At 38.1% G+C, this 22,789-nt stretch overlaps 1 protein-coding gene across 2 annotated transcripts; it reads right to left on the bottom strand.

The window, feature by feature from the left end:
• Nucleotides 1-423: 423 nt before the first annotated feature.
• LOC136679260 (terminal nucleotidyltransferase 4B-like) lies at nucleotides 424-21,533 on the bottom strand. 2 transcript variants are annotated; one of them, XM_066657691.1, is made up of 12 exons: nucleotides 20,546-21,533; nucleotides 10,334-10,457; nucleotides 7,838-7,884; nucleotides 6,041-6,161; nucleotides 5,611-5,718; nucleotides 4,960-5,088; nucleotides 4,620-4,833; nucleotides 4,369-4,495; nucleotides 4,120-4,229; nucleotides 3,616-3,812; nucleotides 3,379-3,528; nucleotides 424-2,886 (listed from the first exon to the last, which is right to left on the bottom strand). In XM_066657691.1, the coding sequence occupies exons 1-12, from the start codon at nucleotides 21,100-21,102 to the stop codon at nucleotides 2,734-2,736; spliced, it is 2,037 nt and encodes a 678-aa protein (XP_066513788.1). In that variant the 5' UTR covers nucleotides 21,103-21,533; the 3' UTR covers nucleotides 424-2,733. The 2 variants fall into 2 exon arrangements, with proteins under 2 accessions (XP_066513788.1, XP_066513789.1); XM_066657692.1 differs by having other exon boundaries at nucleotides 424-2,883.
• Nucleotides 21,534-22,789: the final 1,256 nt, after the last annotated feature.

Below are 22,789 nucleotides of genomic sequence, written 5' to 3'. Positions count from 1 at the left end.
TGGATATGGATCTGTAAGGAATCCCAAGTCCAAGAAATTTCATTGTTATTTCAAAAAGAAGGGGGATGTTCATTCATACATTTTTGTAATTCCTAGATTCTGTTATATGGTTGTGATATTCCTTGCTATATTAACAAAAATGCTGCTTACAAAAGCTGTATGAACATTCCTGTGTAATGCACATAAACTTCCAATTTCTCAAGCAATCTTTTTATTTAATTGCATACAACTGGAAATTAATTTCATTGTGTCCTGTATACAGTGACAATAAAAGTATCTAATCTAATCTACTTGAGGGAGAGTTTGGTGTTTCTGAAATAATGCAAAGCTACAAACCTGTATTCATGGTGCTGCTTGGTAAAGTTGAGGAGGATGGAAAAAAAAATCTTATTTTTAAAATCAACATTAATTTTTATGGGCCTGACATGAAAAAAATAACACTGAAAAATTCTTATTAAGTCAGGGATTTTCCAAAAATATTATGTATACAAGAGAGACATGGCACTTTTGTGTTTGATAATTGTGCTGTGATTTTTATTGCATGGATTATTATGAATACATTTCAGCCAAAACCATGGATATTGGCATTGCACTGGTGTGTACAAATTTCTAAATGGCACTGATTACCCATAAACTGCTCTTTCTCTCTCCACCAGAGGTTTCACCCTTTACCTTCACATCACTTGTACGCCAAAAGCAGGTGATGGTACCAACTTCACATCACAATTCCTTCACCTTTTGTCATTCTACAGACATCCGAGGGCATATTTGTGAACATCATTCATATGGATGAACGATCAAATCAAAACAGGCATTACATATGAATTTGGAACCTCTGCAAAAATATATATAAAATTGGGTTACACCACCACCTAAAGGTCAGCTGATGAATTGCAGTAATAATTTGGACTAGGAGGGCAGGAGTCTTAAGCATGACTTTGTTGAAAGAAAAAAAAAAAAAAATCAAATAAAATCACAAAAAAGAAAAACTAATCTCCCTTTTTTATGCAAGTAGACCAGTCATACATTAAAATAAATTCACTATTCGACTGTTAAAATGGTCTCTCTCAACTTTTAGAAAGTAACTTGGTCACTCTGTACTCCTTGAAAGCAGAAAATAAGACAGTTCAACATAGCACAGTACCAAACATACCAATGCTAATCAGCCCAAAGAGATTAAATACAAGCATATATCTACCTCTTGGCTCCACTGTAATATTGAGATTTAAACCGTTCCTGCTTCTCTAAGTCATAAAAATAAATACACAGACAATTACAAAACTTGGGGATTGATACTCTACTAAGAAAAAATATATATCAATTCACAAGTCTAGTACAGATGGGTAGTGATTTCTAAAATTATTTTTCTATTAACGTACTGTTCAACAATGTGACTCTTCTCTCAATCTTTCTTCAGTGAAAGATATAGCACTGTAAATGTGATGCTGTATGAATGTTTGTGTGTGTGTGTGAGTGAGCGCATAAGAATGACCTGCTCCCACAAGCCCCCTCTCTCTCTCTCTCTCTCTCAAACACAATCAATCATATGTACGGACACTCATGAACTGTCATAAACATAAATCATAAACATACATTCTTTTAGGAACAGACAGCATTTGCAACTGCAAAGACAGAAATACAGAACTCAGACACATGCAAACACAGACACTAAAAACACATAAACCCAGAAACACACGATCTCACACAAATAAGCTCCCTGGACAAAAATTAGTCACATGTATCTTTTCTTCCCTAATTCTGGATGAAGCATCCATTTGCCTTAATGATCGCACCAATGATCTCACCTCAGTTTCACTGTGGAAGAGCAAAGCTAATCCTTGCTTGACAGAACTGCTGACAGGCTGTTATTAAGGCAAACGGACACACTAGAAAAGAAATAAATCCATACTAATTTATCGTGTTTTGTGAGCTTATCTGATAATGCTGATGATGAGTGTTGGCAAAAGAACCTTAACCCCAGCTTGGCGAGTTTGTGTGTGCACATAGGTGCAGTGTCAAAATCTGAATGATTCTGTAAAAAATTATATGAAACTTTCCTTGTTTTCGAGGCATTTTACCATTTTTACCCTTTTTGATGTGTTGTTTCTCTTTTACTTTTTTTTTATAAATCCATTTAATCAGCACACGACAAAAGATTTCCACTCGTCAAAAAAAGAGAAAGCAACAAAAAAAAAAAAAAAATACCCTTCATGCATAAGTCCTGTCCTGAATCTCACCATTTGCATTTTTGAGTTCTTTTATATGTATTTTATCATTTTAAAAATCTTCATTTACTTTAATATAACATTTTTTTTTAAATTCAAGTCTTTTATCTATTTTTTTAGCTTCATTTTTCCTTAGTGAGGCGCAAATCCAGGGATTCAAGGTATTGCTCCTTGAGTCTCCATCTCTTACAGTCTTTGGTCCTCCACACCACTAAGGGGATCTGCAGTGGAAAGGACAGGCACAGCTCCAGTACATGTTGTAGATATAGTACAAAAACCAATGGAGGAAAAAATATTATCCTCCATGATTTCAGCCCCTGGAACTTCCACCCCATTTGTAATTTTTTTCTTTTTTTAGAGTTTTCTTCCGTTGTTGTTTTTTTTTCCTCTTTTAAACAGCTTTTAAAAAATTTGCACATCCTGCAGATGAGGGTAAAGATTAACACTCTTGGCGTCCCCATTGTGGCCATGGGAGTAACAGCTTGCGAGTCTGAAGAAACAGCGCCCCCTATCTGCACAAGTCTTCGTGCACTGCTTCCCGCTGAGGTTTCCTTCTCTTGCCGTTGCCGTGGTGATGGGCCTTGCTGCTTTGGTGGCTCTTGTTGCTGGAGATGCTCTGCTGGCCTTGAGAGCTTTTGCTTGGTCTAAACTGGCGGCTCTGCTGGGAAAACAGAGTAAACTAAATGAATACAATATGTTTTTTCATAAAAAATTCCTATTTGGTGCTTTTTACTATGATTTGCTGTTAAACAAGCAAAATAAACTGCAGTCTAAGAGGGATGAATTCCAGCAGAAACTGGCGATTTTCCTGTTCAGACATGTTTAATAACACTGGAGACAATCTATAGATAGATAGATAATTTAAACATGCCTTTAAACACTTGATTAGTGAGTCACTGAATTCATTTTAAACAGAAAGCAATAACTAGAATATAAGGGATATTTATACATCTATACATACACACACCAACTATTTGATGCAAGACATTCAGAATTTCCATAACACATACATTTTGATGCATTATTAAATGACATTCAGTTATATGACATGAGTAGACATATTTACATTATTATATATATATATATATAAAAACTCTCTTAATTTGGTATAGTGTAATTGTGTTATTACACTTTACTGATGTGATTCTACTACCTTGCTGCCCTTGTGGCTGGTGGTGGGTGTAGTCATGGAGTGATTCTGTGCTCTGTGATTGGTCAGATTCCTTTCAGGGTTTTCTCTGTGAGCATTGGAGCACCGCACAGCCAGCTGTTTTACAGTCTTATAGGGTGTTCCATCAGAATCCTGCAGATCAAAAACAGGCTGGTCATTGGAACTGAAAGATATTTGGCCTATCAGAGGCATGGATTTTGTCAGCTTGTGTGTACTCACTGCGTCGCTGGATGCTGTTGAGGAAGGAGAAGGTGATGATGAAGAAGATGGCGACGAAGGTGAGGAAGGGGGAGGGGAGGACGAGTTGGAAGATGCTTTGCTCCGTGGGGCAGGCGGAAGGACCACAACATCATCAGATAGATTGTTATTACACTCATCAAGCTCTTGAGACTCCACTAGGTGGGTAACATCGTTACCTGTAATAAGAAAAGAGAGCCTGACCTAATTTTTTGATGAAAAACAGACATGTCATTCACATGGTTTACATGCTTTTTTTGGAAGCACTGTTAGATTCAGCATTGTACCTAAAAATATTCTCTGGAGTCATTTCTCTTAAATGTATGAGCAATTAATATATTTACAAAAATGCTGATCTGGGGGACAGTTTTACTCTCAATTAACTAAGGATTATTTGGATGGCTTTAAATGCTCATTATGGAAACAATGCATCTGGGCATTTCTCACACAAATCAGAGACTATCAGAGGATAATAAACTTTCTTACCATTGCAGTTGAGGGCAGGCTCACTGTGTGATTGCCCGCCCCAATGCTCACTGATCCAATCACGGTACTCTGCAACTTCCCGTGTAACACGGATTATTCGACCAAGAATGCTATGAACAGGAAAAAAGACAAGAGAGGCATTAGGTTCCATACAGCGCACATTTTGCATCATTCAAACAATGTTCAAATGACTGTGCATGTGTAATAACGTCATGTTGAAATAGTTGCATTTTTTTGGCATATTCTCACCTCTCAGACTTGTTGTTGGGATAGTACTTGGCAATAGGAGAGACAGCATGGCTCAGAACAACATATGCATAATCAAAGGCTTGTTTCACCTGCATGGCCCCATAGGAACTCCGGCCGACATCATTACCTACACACACACACACACACAGACACACAGCAAAAGTTAAGCAAAAAAAAAAAAAAAAAACACATAAAAGTTGCTTTACGCTGGTATCATTTTCATCCAAGTAGTGAGTGTATATCTGCTGTACCTGGCTGCAGTGGGTCCTCAATGTACAGCATGGATGGTCTGTATCCATCCAGCATGCCTTTCAGCACTTCATCTTTGGCCACATATGAGCCACCATCTTTGATCCGGATGCCTGTCTTCAGATAGTTAAAGTGCCGGCCATACAACTCAAAGAACTCTATCAGCAGGACGCCCATATTAGAATTCGGACTGGACGCATCCTCCCTGTAATGCAGCTAAATACACATGCAATCCGTTAATTTTATAACACCCTGATCAATGGCTTGTGCTTTTCACGTCAGTTAACAGTAGTTGTCTGTGTGTGTCAAGAACAGGCTGAAACAGTCACAGGCACTACATACCTGCAGGAAGCTAACAGCCATGAGAAACAGGCTGTATGATCCGATTCCTCCAGTGAAGACCTCATTCAGCTCTCTTTGTAGCAGGAATTGTTTAAGCACCAGTACCAAATATGGCAACACAGGGAATTTCTAAAAGTCACAAAACAATGAAAAATGAGAATCAAACAAGGCTATGTGGCAGCATAGTTTACTTGTAAACAGATACAGTATATACAAATCACAAATGAGATGCTTTCCTAAATGTTGCACCGAAACATTTTTACTTACAGAGCTGTTTGAACACATCTAACATTTTGAAACCAAATCAGAACCATGTTCAGATGTATACTTTGTACATAAATATTATTATTATGTACAAAATTCATGTGAATAGCATGTTCTTGGCTCAAAATAAATTCTGCAGAAAGGCAACGTGTTTACATGTTTAAACGAGAACGGCGCCTAAAGGCTAAAAACAGAGTGATACCAAGTGGCTAAGAGATCAATGTGCAATAAAAGAACAGCATGACATTGACATAAGTGAAATATTCCAACTGGCAAGAAAACAAGCAAAACTAAGATCAGTGAAAGTTTCTAAACATAACAGCAGCCTAGCTTGGATGTATGAACAAGCACAAACCGAAACACAAAAAAATACATATGGATACATACCTTTTTAAAATCTTTGATGAGATTGGCTGCCTTAACCCCACTGTGCACATTAAAGCTGATGTCGACTTTCACCTCAGTTCTCGAGTCTGTCAGTTTGATAATGGGAACCTGCATGGAAACATTGTGTTAGCTCTGAAACATCTTCATTCCAGTTTAGCATATTAAAGGCATCGATTACAATTGTGGGGAACTGCAGTCCTGTCTGGTTTGTTTATGTTCATTTACTCGTTTACAAACACTATGGCTTCATAAACACAATAGACATGTTTTCAGCACGCAAACTTACTGGAAAGCTAGTAAATGGTAAGGAAACATCTTTTGCTTCTTATGAAAAAGTAGGGGATTTTTTGTTTAGTAATATTGTGAAGGTTGCCATTAAGCAGACTTGAGATGTGATCAGACAACTTGACAGAATGAAAACAAACAGTACCGTTGCTTTGTCAAGCACTTTGACAGAGTTTTCATCTGCAACGTTTCTTCTACGCAATGCCTCTTCTAACGTCCACAGAGGAAGCGTCTCCCAGTTCCCAAACACCACCAGGTCTATATCACTGAAGCACAGACAAAAGAGGATTACAAACCATTGGACTTATAACTTGTAAATCCAGCACTTTATTACCATTCATTACACTTTCTCGCATAAACGAAACTGTTGTACATCTGTCTACCTCAGATATTAGCTTTCAGTATTGCCCTTTTTAAATATAGTATGTGGTAAATATGCTATTGCCATGTCGAAAAATTTATAACACACCATCGGTTTTATCTGTACTTTGAATAAATCGTATGTTGTATCCTCATGTGCACAACTTGACCAATAAACAAATGCATTCTGATTGTCCATTTCCGTTTCTATATTTTTGCTGTCAGTCTATAATAAATTCAGTGTGATCTCAAAACGTATCAAATTCCAGAAAAAACTAAACATTATAAAGAAGAAATCAAGCTTCTTTACTTGATTTTGGTATTAAAACAGCTAGGCCTTCCTGCCTCTGTTATAATTACTTAGTGTTGCTCTGTATTACATGATGCTAATTAGGCTAAGAGTCTCTGTCTGTGTACAAAAATACACAATTTGTCTGGGTAAATCTGTATTTAGCAGTCCAGGTAACGTCAGGAGACAGGTAATCTGTCAGATAAGCAAACAAAATCTAAAAACTGTTCTATACCCAGAAATACTAATACTACAAGCAGTTAAGCAGTCTTGCCTGTACAATAATAAATGCTTCTGATCATGGATATACACAGAGTCTAATTTACTCCACTATTTCAGATTTAGTAATCCAGGTGACGTGTGGATATAGTACAATTGTGACGTGAGGCCGACGCCAGCACACATAAACAAACAGAGGATAAGCACAGTGGAATTAATTTAATACCCAGCATACAGCACTGTGCAAAACTCAGAGCCCACTTTTCATTTATTTAATTGTCAGTAACATACAGTAGTATACAACGTTACAAACTGCATTAACAGTTTTTAACAAAAGAAATTTATATTTTCTGTATTAAATGCATCCATCCTTGGCCTCTTTTGGAGCTTCTATTTTTTCAGTAGGTTTAGAACTCCATTTTCTTCTTAGGACACACTCAACTGTGAGTTCTGGGCTCAGGGGTGTATATTTTTCTTAGAACACCAGCAGGTTTTATTACATAATTTTTACTTTTCAGTAACTTATCCTTAAAATATACACATCCTTCTGTGTTGAGGTAGCTACTTTGAGTTTAAATATGTACAGAAGCATCTGTAGGTACTCTTCTCTCAAAGATAAAAGCTTCGTAACAGATCAGGTGTCTGACGGTGGTTAGGAGCCACGATTTCTGTTCCTGTTTTTAATATATTTTTTTAACTTGTCAGTGGATTACATAAACATGTAATAAAGTATTTTAATTAAGTATTAATGGCCATTTTGACAAGAAATATAATTAAATTAAGAGTGCCTCTGATGTTCACAAAATAATTGACATTTATTTATGCACAAACATCCCCAACCAAACATCACACCTAATTTACAGCTTGTAGTATATTAACTTGTATAAACTTGTATAATTAAATAAAGCTCCATGAAACAGTATTTGTGTGTTCAGAATACACATACAGTCCTACACGTAGCCAAGAGTGTTTTCATGAGATAAGACACAGTGTATTGTTCATTGCCTGATGTCCAACCCACAAGAACCAATCAAAAAAGGAGAGAGGGAGGAAAAAATTGGAATAGCAGCTTACCTTGTAGGCAAATACAGGCCGGTGCTGAAACTGCCAAAAACCTGGACCTGTCAACAGCAGAAAACTAAAATGTTATAAACAGATTAGCATCAACCAAGTGCACCAAACCCATATATTGAAAAAAGTGTCATCCAATCACTTATACATAGCACTTCAACTAAGGGTGTCCAATATTAAGGGGTGATGTAGCTAATTTTTTCTTCCAAACTAGAACTCATGTAACTGCTTTAGAAAAAAAGAAGATGAAAAGAGGGACAAATTGCTGAATTTCCTGAGAAATTTTGGATTCATGTTTACATGCAAACAGTAAACATAATCTAACCCACAATTTGGAAGGAGCATGGAGAATGGAGGCTGTTGGTGATGCTTTTTAAAGTCAAGATACATGTGGTTACTGTTGTTATTAAGTTAAGCCGTATGTAATTCTGAAATGGTTTACGTTAGATTCAACACAGAACTGGTTCAGATTTGGTTTTCCTTCTGACATTCCAAGCAGTGTTCTCGCTGGTATTGGCTTGAGTCTAATTTTGAGTTTGAAATTGATGCCACTGTGCCGAAATGCAAAGCAGTGACATGACTGAATTTCATTGCCAGTTAGGGCATTTTTAAGTAAAAATTATTTTAACTATTTGTACACTATTTTCATTCTGTTTTTATGTACATTTGGCAACTTTTCTGGAATATAACAAAACAAAAAACCCATACTTAACACACTAATGTCCTGATTCATAACATTTGTGATAGAAAGCAGCTTTGTGACGTGCGTTCACTGGGTTCAAAAATAGAAGTTTAAGCCTGTATTCACCCTCTGCTCTCTTTACACAGTTAAACCCTAAATCTCCTTAGATGTACACACACAGGTCTGTGATTTGCTAGGAACTACTGTTGGCCTCAGTGAAGTAAACATACTGCACTGCAGAAAATTTTCAACATATCGTCTTGCTCCAGCCAGCCGCAAACAGCTAACTTTCACGTATATTCACACACATGCCTGTAAGTAGTTTAAAATTGGTGTGTATGCACTGAATGAAGGACTATATGAAAAGTGTAACAGGAGAGCATGAATAGAATCCAGGCCAAGTGTAGACAACAGGACATTTGGTTATTTTCATTATGATAAATTAAACAATATAATCTGGGAGGGCCCATGCAATGTTTATCAGTTTAAATGTCTGACTGTTTGAGGGTAAATCAAAAACTGATACATTGGGTGTAAAACATTTTTTCATTTGGTATATTAAAAAAAGAAATGTGATTTTTGTTTTTCCCCATTTGTTCTCACTAAATTTCTGGAAAACAAAATAACTCCATGCTCAATTGCCTTTTTGTTTTTTTCACTCCATTTTTGTATCTTTTAATGAAAGTGGTAGGACTATATTACATAATAATCCTCGTCTTTCCACTAAACAGTGAATAACATCCTCATACTGGTAAAGGGCCAACATTAGACAACAACATTTTCAACCTGTAATTTGTTTTCAGCATCCAGTTGTATTGTTTACGTATTGGACATTTGATATCTGCACTTTTCTGTGAGAACCATGTTTCCCTGCATTCTGAAAGCGTTCTACATTGCTGCTCCATCTGTCAAATGTTTGCCCTTGATGAGTAAGTTGATATCATAATTATATAAAGTTCACTAGAGGCAAAATGGTAAATTTAGAAAACTGAGAAGAGTTTTTTTTCCAATTTTTCCCTGAAATTCAGATTATGAGGAGCAGAAATGAAAAGGCAGAACACTGAAAATACAAATAAAAGCACGTTTGTTTAAAACATACCAAACAAAAAAACAAGATGAATTGGGTTAACAAAGTATGCAGAGCAACAGGTGGAATACAAAGCACTTCTGCATGGTAGGTGGAGCTGAGAGAATGGACAATGAAAGTTATTTACAATTCTTTTGGCTATGTTTCCAATTCTCTGAGGCACTAAGAGGATCCTAAAGCACAGCTAAACATTCTGTGGTATTTGTGGTCTACTGACCTCTTAAAAATGGACTTCAACAGTGTGCGTTCTCACAGAGCACAAAGACAGTGCTTTGCCATGTGGTTCAAAGCCCAAAATAAAACCTTTAGAAATGCTGAAGTGTGTTTGTACAAAAGGACAGTCAAATTAACGCTACCGTTTGCTGAGCAGTCAAGAGAGTTCTTGTCTTAAAACAGATTTTGTGTGGGAGAGCTAAAGTCAATAAGAGCTGGTCTGCATGTTTACAAAACATTCCAGTGGGTTACTTAAAGATGGGTCAAAAATCTAAACAAACCAAAAAAAAAAAAAAAAAAAAAAAAAAAAAAAAAAAAAACACAAGGCATTAAACCTCTCTCAGAAAAATAGGAATGCAAAAGGTGCCTGCTGGTCCATCATAGACAGAATGTGGACATCCACATGAAATATAGGTCATAAGCCCATTTTCCCGGGCTAAAGGTTTCTCTGATGACTATTTGTGCATGTGTTTGTCTATTTGTACAATGCATTTGGAACAATAAACTGGAGACATACATCTGCACTGGGCCACAGGTCCTTGATGACTCTCTGGATTCGGTCAACAACCTCCAGCCTCATCCGCTCTTCCTCTGGCCGAGGAGACATGTACTCATAGAAGTCTTTAATCTCTTCATGGAGCCTAGACACAAACACAAAATGGAAAGACCAAAGTAAAATAGTTGAGGATTTATCAAGAAAATATAAGATTCAAATTGAATTGAAACAGGCTGATACGGTTAGACCTGTCATTCAACTATTACATCTGCAAAGTTCTCACAGATATTACAGTTTCACACTGTCACACCCCCTTCCTAATAATGAATATTTAATGAGCGAGAGAGAGCGTGAGAGAGAGCACGAGAGAGAGAGAGAAAGAGAGAGAGAGATAAGCATCCCAGAATGCAAAGTCCATTCCAAACCTGCAGGCGAGATTCCATTTTTGCCACCCACACAATGGGGCCTGGACACAGGGACACTAAGATTTGGCAGTATAACAATAATAAAGAGTACCGCTGTATTTCAAAATGTGGACTGTATCTTGAATGAGGGTGCTATTTATGACGTGTGTAGTGTGTCAAATTTCTGTTCTGTGTCCAAGTACATCACCAAAAATGTAATGTATTTACATTTAAGAGAGCCACAGGGAGGTGGCACTCTGGGAACTCACTGACTGCTGATGTACCAGTAATACTGTATACCATGATAATATTTTGAGAGGTATGAAAAATGTGGATATGGCCCATTCCTAGTGAACGCTTTTATTGATTTGGTACTTCCGCACATTAAATGAAATGAAACAACAGCTTTCATTTTAATCTACATAGATGCACCATGCAAATGCATAAAGAACTAACAACACACACACACACTCTCTCTCTCAGGAGTGTTATTAATTGTTTAGGAAAATGGATGTAAATGAAGTCTCTTGGAACTAAAGGACACTTTGCTGTGCATGTGCATTACCTGTATAAGCTTAGGCATGTCTAATTTTTTCTTCCTATCTTGCTATTTTTCGCTCAAATAAACAGCCATCATATTTCTCAATAATGCCAAGCTTATGCCAGGGCGGTCGCTATTTGGCCTGCCGTTCAGGCATATTTGCCACAACTGTGGCATAGAGCATAATTGCAGAACATTGTTTGATGCCCATCTATTTTAAAATTCAAAGGCTGTATTAAAAATAAAACTGCATTATAGATCATAACTTCATCACATTTTATCTCAAGACCCCTGACTATTACAACATTTTGAAGTTGCCTTTATCGATAGGGGAAGGTTTTTTTTTTTTTTAAATTGAATATTTAAGTCTTAAAAAAAAAAAAAATATGTAAATATCTATTTGTTTATTTAAAGTTTATAGCAAAAAGCTTATACTTAACTACAAAAGAAAAAAAATGTTCAATCTTACATATTGGGTTATATGAATAAATCATTATTTTTTTGCAGTTGGTTGAATCGATTACAAATGCCATCTTGTGGTTTAAGGTGTGACATTGACACTGAAATGTGACACTTACTACTGGAATTAAAGTAAATACTTTAAAATGTATAATATTTTAAGATTTGAAATAAAATCTATGGAATGGGTCACCTAACCCCAGCTGACAACTATACTGTGCGCTTGCATGAGAAAGCATTAATTGCTATAAACTAACCAGCAGTTCAGTCACTAGAAATAGTGCTGCTAATATGTAAACATGGTGAAAGAGATAAAAAAAAAAAGCCCTGATAAAAAGCATGTTTATTTATATACAGCAGGTCAGACACAGGTCACCTTGCCACGTCCACTCTCACACACAGTGCTGCCAGCAAGTGTCTGGGCAATAGTCCAGCTGTGTGATCCTTACATTTTCTGAGAGAGAAATTGTTTTCATTTATTATGGTGATGTATCTGAAAGGAAACATCTAAAATTGTGGGCAACCGCAGTTCTCTCTGGTTGTTTTACATTCTGAAGCTAAGCATTTTATAAGGTGGAACGGTGTGTTTGGTGGGGGGCAGATTCACATACAGTAATGCAGTTAGCCATCTCCCGAATTTGGAGATATTCCCACCTTAAGCGATCTGAAACAGCAAGAACAAGTCTATATTACCTACATATGGTTCAGTCATGAGCAATATCCTGAGAGAGAGAGAAAGGTTTAAGAAGTGAGAGGTTTTTTATTTTTTCTATTACAATCATGAACAACACCTGTAAGGTCTAATGATATGCAAAGACCTGTCTCAATAATTAAGTTTTTTTGGCTGTAAATTATTACATATTGCTTTCATGATGAATGGACCAATTGACAAAATCCAAAATTAGCATTTGACTTCCATTGACATTCAAGAAGGTTTTCTCTTGTCCTGTAAATTTGCTATTTTGCAGATGTGTGATTTTAACAGAACAGCGACAGTATATGAAAGAGTGCATAATATTTCTGTCCAATCAAAAACATGCATCTCCCTAAATAGCAACTTTACAGGAGAAGGAAACAAAAAACTTTACAATGGAAGTATATATAAAAACAGGTATTCCAACGCTGATCCATGACTAGTCCTTGCTGAAAGGTAGTGAGAACACTAATCTCAGACTAAAATCCTCACCAAACAGGAGGTGTAAGACACACCCATGAGGAAAGCCAAAAAATCTTTGGCCAGTGTCGTGTTTATACTTGTCCTTTCCAGCTCTATATATAACTCAAAATAGAGCAGCTATCTTGCCTTTTTCCATGATCCAACATTTCACTGAACTCAGGATAATAAAAAAATGTAGTGTAGAGTTATTGTTCAGAATCTTTAACACCGTACCTACAGCTGCGTCAAAAGCACTTTTAAAATAAGTGCAACATTTCACCATTAAACAAAAGGGTGCACTGTATGCATCTAACAACAGATTGTAATATAATACAAATTTTACTTAACATACTTAAGAAATGCCCATTTTTAATATCTCTTTTGTGCAAAAATTTAAAACAACTGAGCCATGTACAGATAGAACTTATGGTATGCACACATTCAGGCAAAATAGGTGCTGGGCTGTTCCACATAGTGCCTCAAGCAATTTGTCTAAACAATTGTGTGTTTTTATATTCAGTATCATTTAAAGTATGTAAATGCTAATAGTCATTTACACCAACAGAGTTTGGTCCACTTTGTGACAGCCATACTTCGATAACAATATAATAATTCTAATCAGAAACAAACCCTTTAGCTGTTTAGCTGTATTTTCTCTAAACACTCTAGAAAAGATACTTGTTTGGGACATGTAGTTTTTTATTAAAAATATCCCTAAATCAGCTATTGAGTTAAACAAATGATACTTGCTTATGCACTTATACAAGTCATTGCATTAAAAATGAATTTTTATTGGTGTACCAGAACAACCAAATTATTGTCCAATGTTAATTTCACATCTATGAGCGTCTTCAAGTTTTCATTCTATACTTCTATATATATTTAATGTTTATGATTCTAAGCACAATACATTTATAGAAACCATACACAAAAAACTACTCTGAGTTCAGCTAAGGGGCAGATCTTACCAAGTGTGCCTATCCTGTCTAAAAGAGCCGGTCAAACAAAAATGAGAATATCCTAAGGTGGACAAACAAAACGCGCACACACACACACACACACATATATAGCAGAAGCAACCTGACAGCATTTATAAGTACAGCATTCATTACTGTCACAGGAACTCAGTCACTCAGAGACAAAACACCCTGCAGATAGAGCCAAACTACTGTCTTTGAGTGTGCAAATATTTGTGTTGCGTTAGCGTGAGAGAGAGAGAGAGAGAGAGAGAGAGAGAGAGAGTAGGAGAGAGAAAAGTAGGGCACACACGTGTGTTGAAAAACCTAATGTAAGATAAAAATAGGCATACCAAACCTATCGTCTAGCACAGGGATGCCAATGTGTCAATAGCACTGTGAACATTTGTAGTTGATCGCATCACATTTAAATAATGCGATTCAAATTTAAATAGTATGGTCCGAATATTGATCTCTGATTAAAAAAAAAAAAAGTCGCCGTCTACAGTTTTGGCCATACTGTAAGCCCACCATTGTCAATGTGCTAAGCAGCTTTAGATAAGAACCAATTGACAAACTAACCACCTGCTTAGTGATATATTTCATGGAAATAGTCCTACAAGTCTGTGGATGTGACAGGACCTCAAGAAGTGACAACTTCTCTAGTATTTTGTTGTTGTTCCTAAATAAACTGCACTATGGTTCACTGGTGAGCAGTGCTAGGCAACCACACTACAGAACTTGGTTCTAGAGTGCTAGAATGATCCTGCAGTTATTGATTAATCTCCAACTCTGGCCGGGGCTCAGAGAGCATCTGTTTGACTGCTGCGGAGATGGTCAATTCTAGCTGCTGTTAGAGCCACCTTCAGCGCAGTGATACACTGTTCCATGCTCAGGCAGAGCTAAATTTGTCACAGATGAGCTGTTATTTAAGTGTACGAACTTATGACTAATAACGGTATCTCATGAGATCTTAATTATTCTATTAAATGAAGTGAAATTTAGTGTTTTATATATATATATATATATATATATATATATATATATATATATATATATATATACACACTTTTTATATATTTTTTTTTTCTTAGCCATTGAAGTTAACATGGGCTTCGCCAACAAAACTAGACCAAATAAAATCAATAAAATAAAAATAAAAACTATACATAAACAAGTAGCTCACAGACAAAAAGGTCACATGCTGTGGAACCAATAGATGCCTTTAGTGTAATGTTAAGGCACTGGACTACTGGACATACAGATGGCCTACTGTAACTTTAGAATTACAAAGTGCTCGTATATGCTCAGCAGAGATGAGATGAGACAACAGACAGTGAACAAGGAGATGGTCATAATGGTAAATCTCTGGATGAAATATACATACCAAAACTTCAAAGAAAGCCATGAGCTTGGCAATGCTGTCATTTATGAAGAGGGAGGCCATGAGTTTCATTTCAAAAGTGTGCTCAGTGTGTGCCTAAGTTTCATTTTCCCAGAAGAACCTCTTGGCTGGTCCAATCATATGAAGGCATAGGGAGCTTTTGTTTCTGTGGCAGCCAATCCCAGAAACAGCTCTGTCATCATGGCTATACAGCCATGTGTCACAAACATGCTCTTACATAGTGGCTGTCTTATAAAGGGCTGTACTGATCACCAAGGAACACTCACAACAAATGGTACGTGCTAGTTATCACATGGAAGTTACTTAACACCACCAAAGCTTCTCTCTCTCACACACACACACACAAAATCCTGGAAGTGTTTTGTTCGTCCAGAAACAAAGATACAAACTAATTAATATTACTAAATTACTGATAGTGGTAATTTTTCACCTTTTTTTTCCTTCACATAAACATTTCAACTTAAGGAAATGAAGGGTAAAAAAATTATATATATATATATTTGTATTTGTTAATAAGACCTATAGATGTTAATGTGAAAAATAATATTAATTAAAAATATTATTACTACAGTTATATTTAACAAACATGACTGAGTGTACAAAGAAACGGAATATTTTTACAGCCCTGCAAAATTAACTGCTGGCTATTGATAAAGAAAAAAGTACATACAAGTTACGACATGCACAGACAACTCTAAACAAAATCAAGGACAAAATACATTTGTAGGTAATGCTAATACAGGCTTTACCACTGGCTATCAGTGACAAGAGGCCTATTCACAAATGTTTACAACATGACTGTATTAAATTAAATGGGCAACATTGTCTTAACTTGCTGAAGATGGAAAAATAAGTGCCAGGTCAGGAATACTTAAATTAAAAAGACACACCCAAGTTTCACACAGTCACACCTCAAGCACAAAGATTAAGCATAGACTTAAAGGGAACGTCTAAGACAGTGGTGAAGTGCTAATCATCCTGGTTTGTTTACGTTCAGAAGCTCCATGTCTTTTAATATGGAATGGTATGTTTGAGAGAAAAAAAAACTTGTTTGTTTTTAAGTTTTTATTCACAGTTTAAACTATTCACTGTTAAAAAACTCATTTGTAACTTGACTTCTTTTGCTCTGTAGCACTTCTGGTTTGTGTATACTCATGCAGTTAGGTGTCTCTCGAATTTGGAGATATTTTCACCTTAAACAATCTGAAACAACAAATATATGTGAATATTACCCAGCTAAGGAGCAGGAAAAGACCAATATACTCATCACAGTTCATGCTTTTCAATGTTTGGAGCTCTCACATGTCTAAAAACCCCAGATGCTTTTCCATGGGCAGTGAGAGAGAAAGCTTAGCATACAGGACCACAAGACCGTTTTTTTAAGCCATTAATTGCCATTGGGACTTCGATAAGACTGGTTTTGAGCATGCAAACTGACCCAAGGACTAGCAAATGGTGAGGAAATATCCTCAGAACCATATAAACTAGTGTTGTTTTTTTTTTAATGAATGTCACCTCTTAAGTAAACACCGCAGGAATTCACCTGGAGATAACAGAAGCGGCTCACGTTATAGTGTGAATAAAACCAAATAGCACATTCTAAACTCAGGAAAGGATTATTCATTATTCATTCACTACATGGAAAAAATAATCCACACAGGAAAATAGCAGTGTACAAGTCAACCATTTTAAATACAGTAACCAGTGGAAAAAGGGAAGAAACTCCAAACATAAAGAATGTAAAAAGAATACAACACAACACAGAGGACTAAATGTAGACTTTTAAAGTTTACATTTAAATGTAGATTTTTATTCTTTGGTTTAGGATGCAGTTCGTTTTAAATAATAGTCTTAGCAACAAAAGCTGTGCTTAGTAGACTACTAAAGGCTTTGAAGAATGAACATAACAGCTGTGATAGGTAGTATAGATTTTCAGTGATTTCATTACCATATTCATTTCAATTTTATTTTCATATATTAAGCTGCACTTAGACATTTGAACACTTTATTCTGTTGCAATGAATTACCTTCTCCCCAAATGACTACGTGAATAACCCTTTCCTACTTATCACTGCCTGTATGAGTTACCTTTCCCCCCACTGGCTACACGCCAAGCTGCTTAAGAGGGAAGCACCGAATGCTGGTCTGTGGGGATCTGGGAGAAAGTAGAGATGTCCTGATGAAAGCCAAACTGCATGCGAATCCCTTAGACACTCAATAAAGTAACGTGTGCCCCTCTGTGTCTTTAATCCCTATTTTCCTGTCTTGCTTCATCTTTCTCTTTCCTATCCTGCTCTCTCTCTCTTTTGGCCAGTCAACACTACAAATCACATCACAAACCCTCCCAACCACAAAAAAGGGATGGTTGCATATCTGAGGCTTCCCCCTGTTTTTTTCTCCCCTTCACTACAGCAGCGATACCACAAGCCACACTCAGCAGCTGGAACTCCCTCACTCCTCAGCGTCCGATTGGCTGGAAGCTTTGTGACATCACAGATGCAGGAGTCAGATGTCTGGGCAGATGGAGGCGGGGTTTGTTTTGGACAGCTGAGAGTCACTCAACGTGCTGCGAATATAAACAATGGCAAATTCCCCACCACCCAGTCTATGGACCACGCCACACATGCGCATATACACAGCCCACTTTAGAAAAGACTCACCAATGAAACGTGCTGCCTCATTTTTCTTTTGTCGTCCCTCCATGACAGCAAGAGTCACGACATTGCAAAAAAAAATAATCAGCTTAGGAGTGACATGCAGCTACATGAAGACCACTTCTGATTGAGGAACAAGCCTCCTTTGAAGAATTCCTTTGAATTGCTCCTGGCTTATAGGCCTACTGGTTTGTAGGAGCTGGTCTTGGATGTATGATATTAACAGCCACAAGGTTAAAAGTCTATAAAAAGTTATCTTACATGGGTTCTCTTAATGCTAAAATCCTTTGCAAATTTATCTGTTCAAAGAGTAGTTTGGCAGGTTTCAGTATACATTAGACACAGCCTGCTAAAATGACTTCACTCACTCAAACACATGGCAGAAATAGCTGGATGGAAAGAGTGAGAGAGGAAGAGTGGTGAAAAGAGGGATATTGTAAAGGTTAACGCATTAGGAGTAAGCACTGAGGAATGCTCTACTGCAAACACCATGCTTCAACACTTCCCCACAGAAGGACTATACTTTCCTGTAGTGTTCTTTGCTATAGGCCTTTTGCAAGCTGCTACACAATAGTTTTCCTGGAGAGTAGTGTAAATATCAGTGCTACCTAATATCCAAATGCCACACCCTCTTAAAAGCATAAGATTGCAATAGCAAAATTACTACAAAAAAAAAAAAACTCTAATTAAATTGCCAACTGAAAACATAAAACAGTATTAATGTGCTACAACAGCTAACAAATTCAATGTTGTACTTGAAAAACAGATTTCAATGCTGATATTACATAAATAACATATCTGAAGAACCAAAAAAATAAATCTAGCAGAAAATTCAAGTGTGTCAAATGGACTAATACATTAGCAAACTGAATGACAGGGTAATATACAGTCCACAACAGCTATGCTAAATAGGTATGGAATGAGCCTAGTCTTGAACTACACTGCAGTGTCAATGGTGATTGTTTCCTCTTCGGTCCGGACCTGGGAAACGTGCCTATATTGACCAAGGAGGTGTAAGAAGCTGAAAAGTCCATGGGGGATATTTCACAAAGCAGGATTTTAGCCAGTTAAGCCAGATAATTTAAAGGTGCACTAGGCCATTTCACAAGGGTGCCAGTCTGTTATTGTAGTTGACCTGCCTAATCACCAGAGGTGGGGCATCCCAAATCTCAACCAATGAAATGTACATTAGTTAAGATGACATCCAAAAGTCATGTGGGCAAATCTCAACAACAAAGACAACCACTATGGTTCACAGGGCTGATTTTCAAACGGGATTAAGCCATCACACAGAGACTGCACCTGTACTGAAGCCACTGCTCAAATAATTATTTTTAATTTATGTTCTAAATTATTACACTTATTTTGTACTAGTCAAAATGTAACCCAAATGTCACCTAGTGCACTTTTAAACTGAAGACTGCCTGATATGAATGTCTATTCCAACAGGACAGACTTGCCTTTGGGCTTATATGCTGAACGTGAGAAATCCATCTAGGCGGAATGCCCACTGAACTTCACTTAATCTGGAACCACAAAGTCAAACCGATCACTTCTTAATGAAAACCTTCTGAACATAAGCTGGTTAGAAACATGAGGGCCATTATAACAATAAACAGCTGTCTGTAACAATGAGGTGGTTTTACCTTGATATTAATGTTGACTTGTCTTATTTTCACCTTTGAGATTTTGATACACAAAAAAACAGACCTTTTTCAGCATTGTAGTATGAACTGTATTAACCTTATTAACTGCATAAATAATTGAATATCACTTCCTGTATGTTGCTATGATGTTAATGACCCACAGCAACATCAGCTCAACTGAGCTAACTAGCACAATCTAGTCAAGCAAGCCATTTAAATGGTTTATATTGTATGACACCAAATATGGGCAAGAACTGCCTTAGGTGTCAACTTAGTGACAGAATATCTATAAACTACCAAACAGTTAAGGTTGGAGATCTCCATGTGCCACATTCTCAAGCAAAGCACTTAGTGCCCATTTAAATTTTTTTTTTTTTTTTTTACAACTTTTAGTTTATCCTGAGAACCACATAACATGTGTCTGTACCAAAATATTTTACAATCAAATATCCCTTAAAATCTAATACACAGATTTTACTAGTGTGCATATAAAATGTGACACATGAAATAGGCATCTAGTCTGTTTGGCTTTAAAGTCTTTGCTGCTTTATTCACAAATTCTTGGCTGAAACATATCTTCAGAGAGCCTGGGAGGTTGTGTCATAGAATTGTATACGTCAATGAATTTGGTTCTTGTAACATTTAAAAAAAAAATAACTATTTCAATATACTTTCTTGTAGTCTAGTTTCCAATTATGTGGGAGTGGAACTAAAGATGCAAACCACATAGAGAGAGCAAATTCAGTTTTCCATTATATGCCCATGAAAACTAACAGCTAGATTGGAAACACTGGGTGAATTCCAAAAACTCCATACTTTCTATGTAGTGCACTCTATAAAACAAGATAACAGGTTTCTGCCCCTGTAAAAGACAGACCCATTTAAAATCGGTCACGACTCTAGTGCACTAGTTAGGTATATGATCCACAGTTTTAACGCTTATAGCCTGTGCTGTGCACTGTGTAGGAAGTAGGGGAGCCATTTAGGACAGACCCCAGTGACTGCAACTCACCCCACGATGCCCTCCGGGTAGTTTCTGCTTTTCCACGGCGTGCCCGTGTATTCCTCGTCCTCGGGGCCGCAGCCGTGGAGCAAGAGACTCCTGTTAAAGCCAAATGTGCTCGCCTTGTTCTCACGTTTCCTCTTGTTGCGATGGGATGCCGCGGCAGCTATGCCGGTTGAAGCGATAAGTGGCTGTCCCGTGGCTCCCCCTCCGGCCCCGCCGCCCCGAGACCCGTACCGAGCGCTGTTATGGTTGTTGTTCGCCTCAAGAGGAATGAAGTCCCGCTGCTCCGCCGCGTCGCTGGAGCCAGACATGCCCTTCTCCTTCGCCTTCTCCTCACAGCTTTTACCGTCCGCCGCGAGCCCTCCGCCGTCTCCTCCGTTCAGTCTTGAGCTCGGTGTGGCCGGACCCGCTCCGAAGTTATTACCGTTGTTCCCGCTGTTGTTACTCGCGGTGTTATTAAAGTACAAGCTGCCTAGGCCCTGCGTGGTTTCCCAGATCTGCATCCACAGGCTGCTGGCGGGTCCGCGCTGCTCTGGCTGGAACCAGGCGATTCGAGGATCCATCAAACGGAGGAACTGGCCGCCGCCGCTGCCCTCGGAGCTCGGTCCGCGGTCCACAGAGCCTCGTAAAGGCCAGTAGCGCCACTCTAACGCAGCACCAACACTTATTCTTACCGTTTCCGTTATTCCGGGCTCGGGAAGCTCACCACAGCAGAGCTAGCCGCTAGCTAGCTTAAGGTCCACTTCGCCCCCACTACAGCAGCCCCCCCCCCTCTTTTCCAGCCGTTTCTCTCACAGAAATGTCCGTATAACACCGTAAGAGGCCATTAACATCTCCTGACTTGAGGAAAGACGAACCGTCAGAAGCAGGTTAAAAAATAATCAGATAAACAAACAGCCGTTTCCACAGCAGTCCGCACTCAGAGCTCAGGTTCAGAAACGTGCGAACGCCTGGCGAGGTGAACTGTAGCTAAAGCTAAGCTAACACCTCTATCACTCACTCACTCACTCCCTCCCCCTTTCTCTCTCACTCCCTCCCTCCACCTCTCTCTCTCTCCCCCCTCCCTCCACCTCTCTCTCTCTCCCCCCTCCCTCCACCTCTCCCTCCCCCCTCCCTCCACCTCTCTCTCTCTCTCTCTGTCTCTCCCCCCTCCCTCCACCTCTCTCTCTCTCTCTCCCCTCCCTCCACCTCTCTCTCTCTCTCCCCCCTCCCTCCACCTCTCTCTCTCTCTCCCCCCTCCCTCCACCTCTCTCTCTCTCTCCCCCCTCCCTCCACCTCTCTCTCTCTCTCCCCCCTCCCTCCACCTCTCTCTCTCTCTCTCCCTCTCCGAACAGGGCAGCGGCGCTGCGCCCACCTGCGGCAGAACCGAGAAGACACGGAGCCGTTACGCAAGAGCACGGCACTATTTTTTCCCAGTTACGTAACACGGAGGACCTGATGTTGAAATTTGAACCGTAACAATCATTTACACCCAGAACGCTTCCACACTCAGAATAAGAGGCATTCCCCAAAAGAGCCACGTTCCACACTGAAGCTAAACGACTCGCACACGTTATTTATTATTAATGAGTCAGCAACATAGAGCATTTCAGCTCTTAAAATAGGGAATTCAGACAGCCAGGGTTTTTATGTCATAAACCTGAGGAACCAATCTCTAGCTGGAGAGGAGATGCAGGGAGTGTTTGCAAATTCATGGAACAAAGGCAAAGGTGTACAGTTACATTACTTTCAATAATAAAAATAATACTTTTTCTTGGAAATAATTATTAAAATATCATTTGGATGAACAGAGATGAGATTTCATGGGTTTAATCAATAATTGGATTGTGACATATAGGTTTAGAATAAAATCTCAAATAGATCCAGACCACAAGGTGTCAGTATGGCTGTTACAGAATATAAAGAATAGTCAAAGCATGACAGGTTGCTTTAATAATTCTCAAAATATTATCTACCAATTTTATTAACAGTATTATTTCTATGCACACTCTTGGCGTTGAGAGGTTAATTTAGTTATTAAATACTAGTTATTAAATACTCATGGGCTGGTTTATTGCAATATTTGTACATGCAATATACTGTCCCCTGTCTTTGAGACCACAAGGCGAGAGGGCCACTGCGGCAGTGATAACACATTAGCACTGGCCCAATGAAATTCCTTGTTGGGACCTCATATTAATTATTTTGATTTACAATGTAGTGGCATGGTGGTGCAGCAGGTAGTTTTACAGTCACACGACTCCAGGGACT

Source organism: Hoplias malabaricus, chromosome Y, assembly GCF_029633855.1.
Source record: "Hoplias malabaricus isolate fHopMal1 chromosome Y, fHopMal1.hap1, whole genome shotgun sequence".
NCBI lineage: Eukaryota > Metazoa > Chordata > Actinopteri > Characiformes > Erythrinidae > Hoplias > Hoplias malabaricus.
Note: the sequence above shows the minus strand (reverse complement) of the source record. Positions and strands in the feature narration are given on the sequence as shown.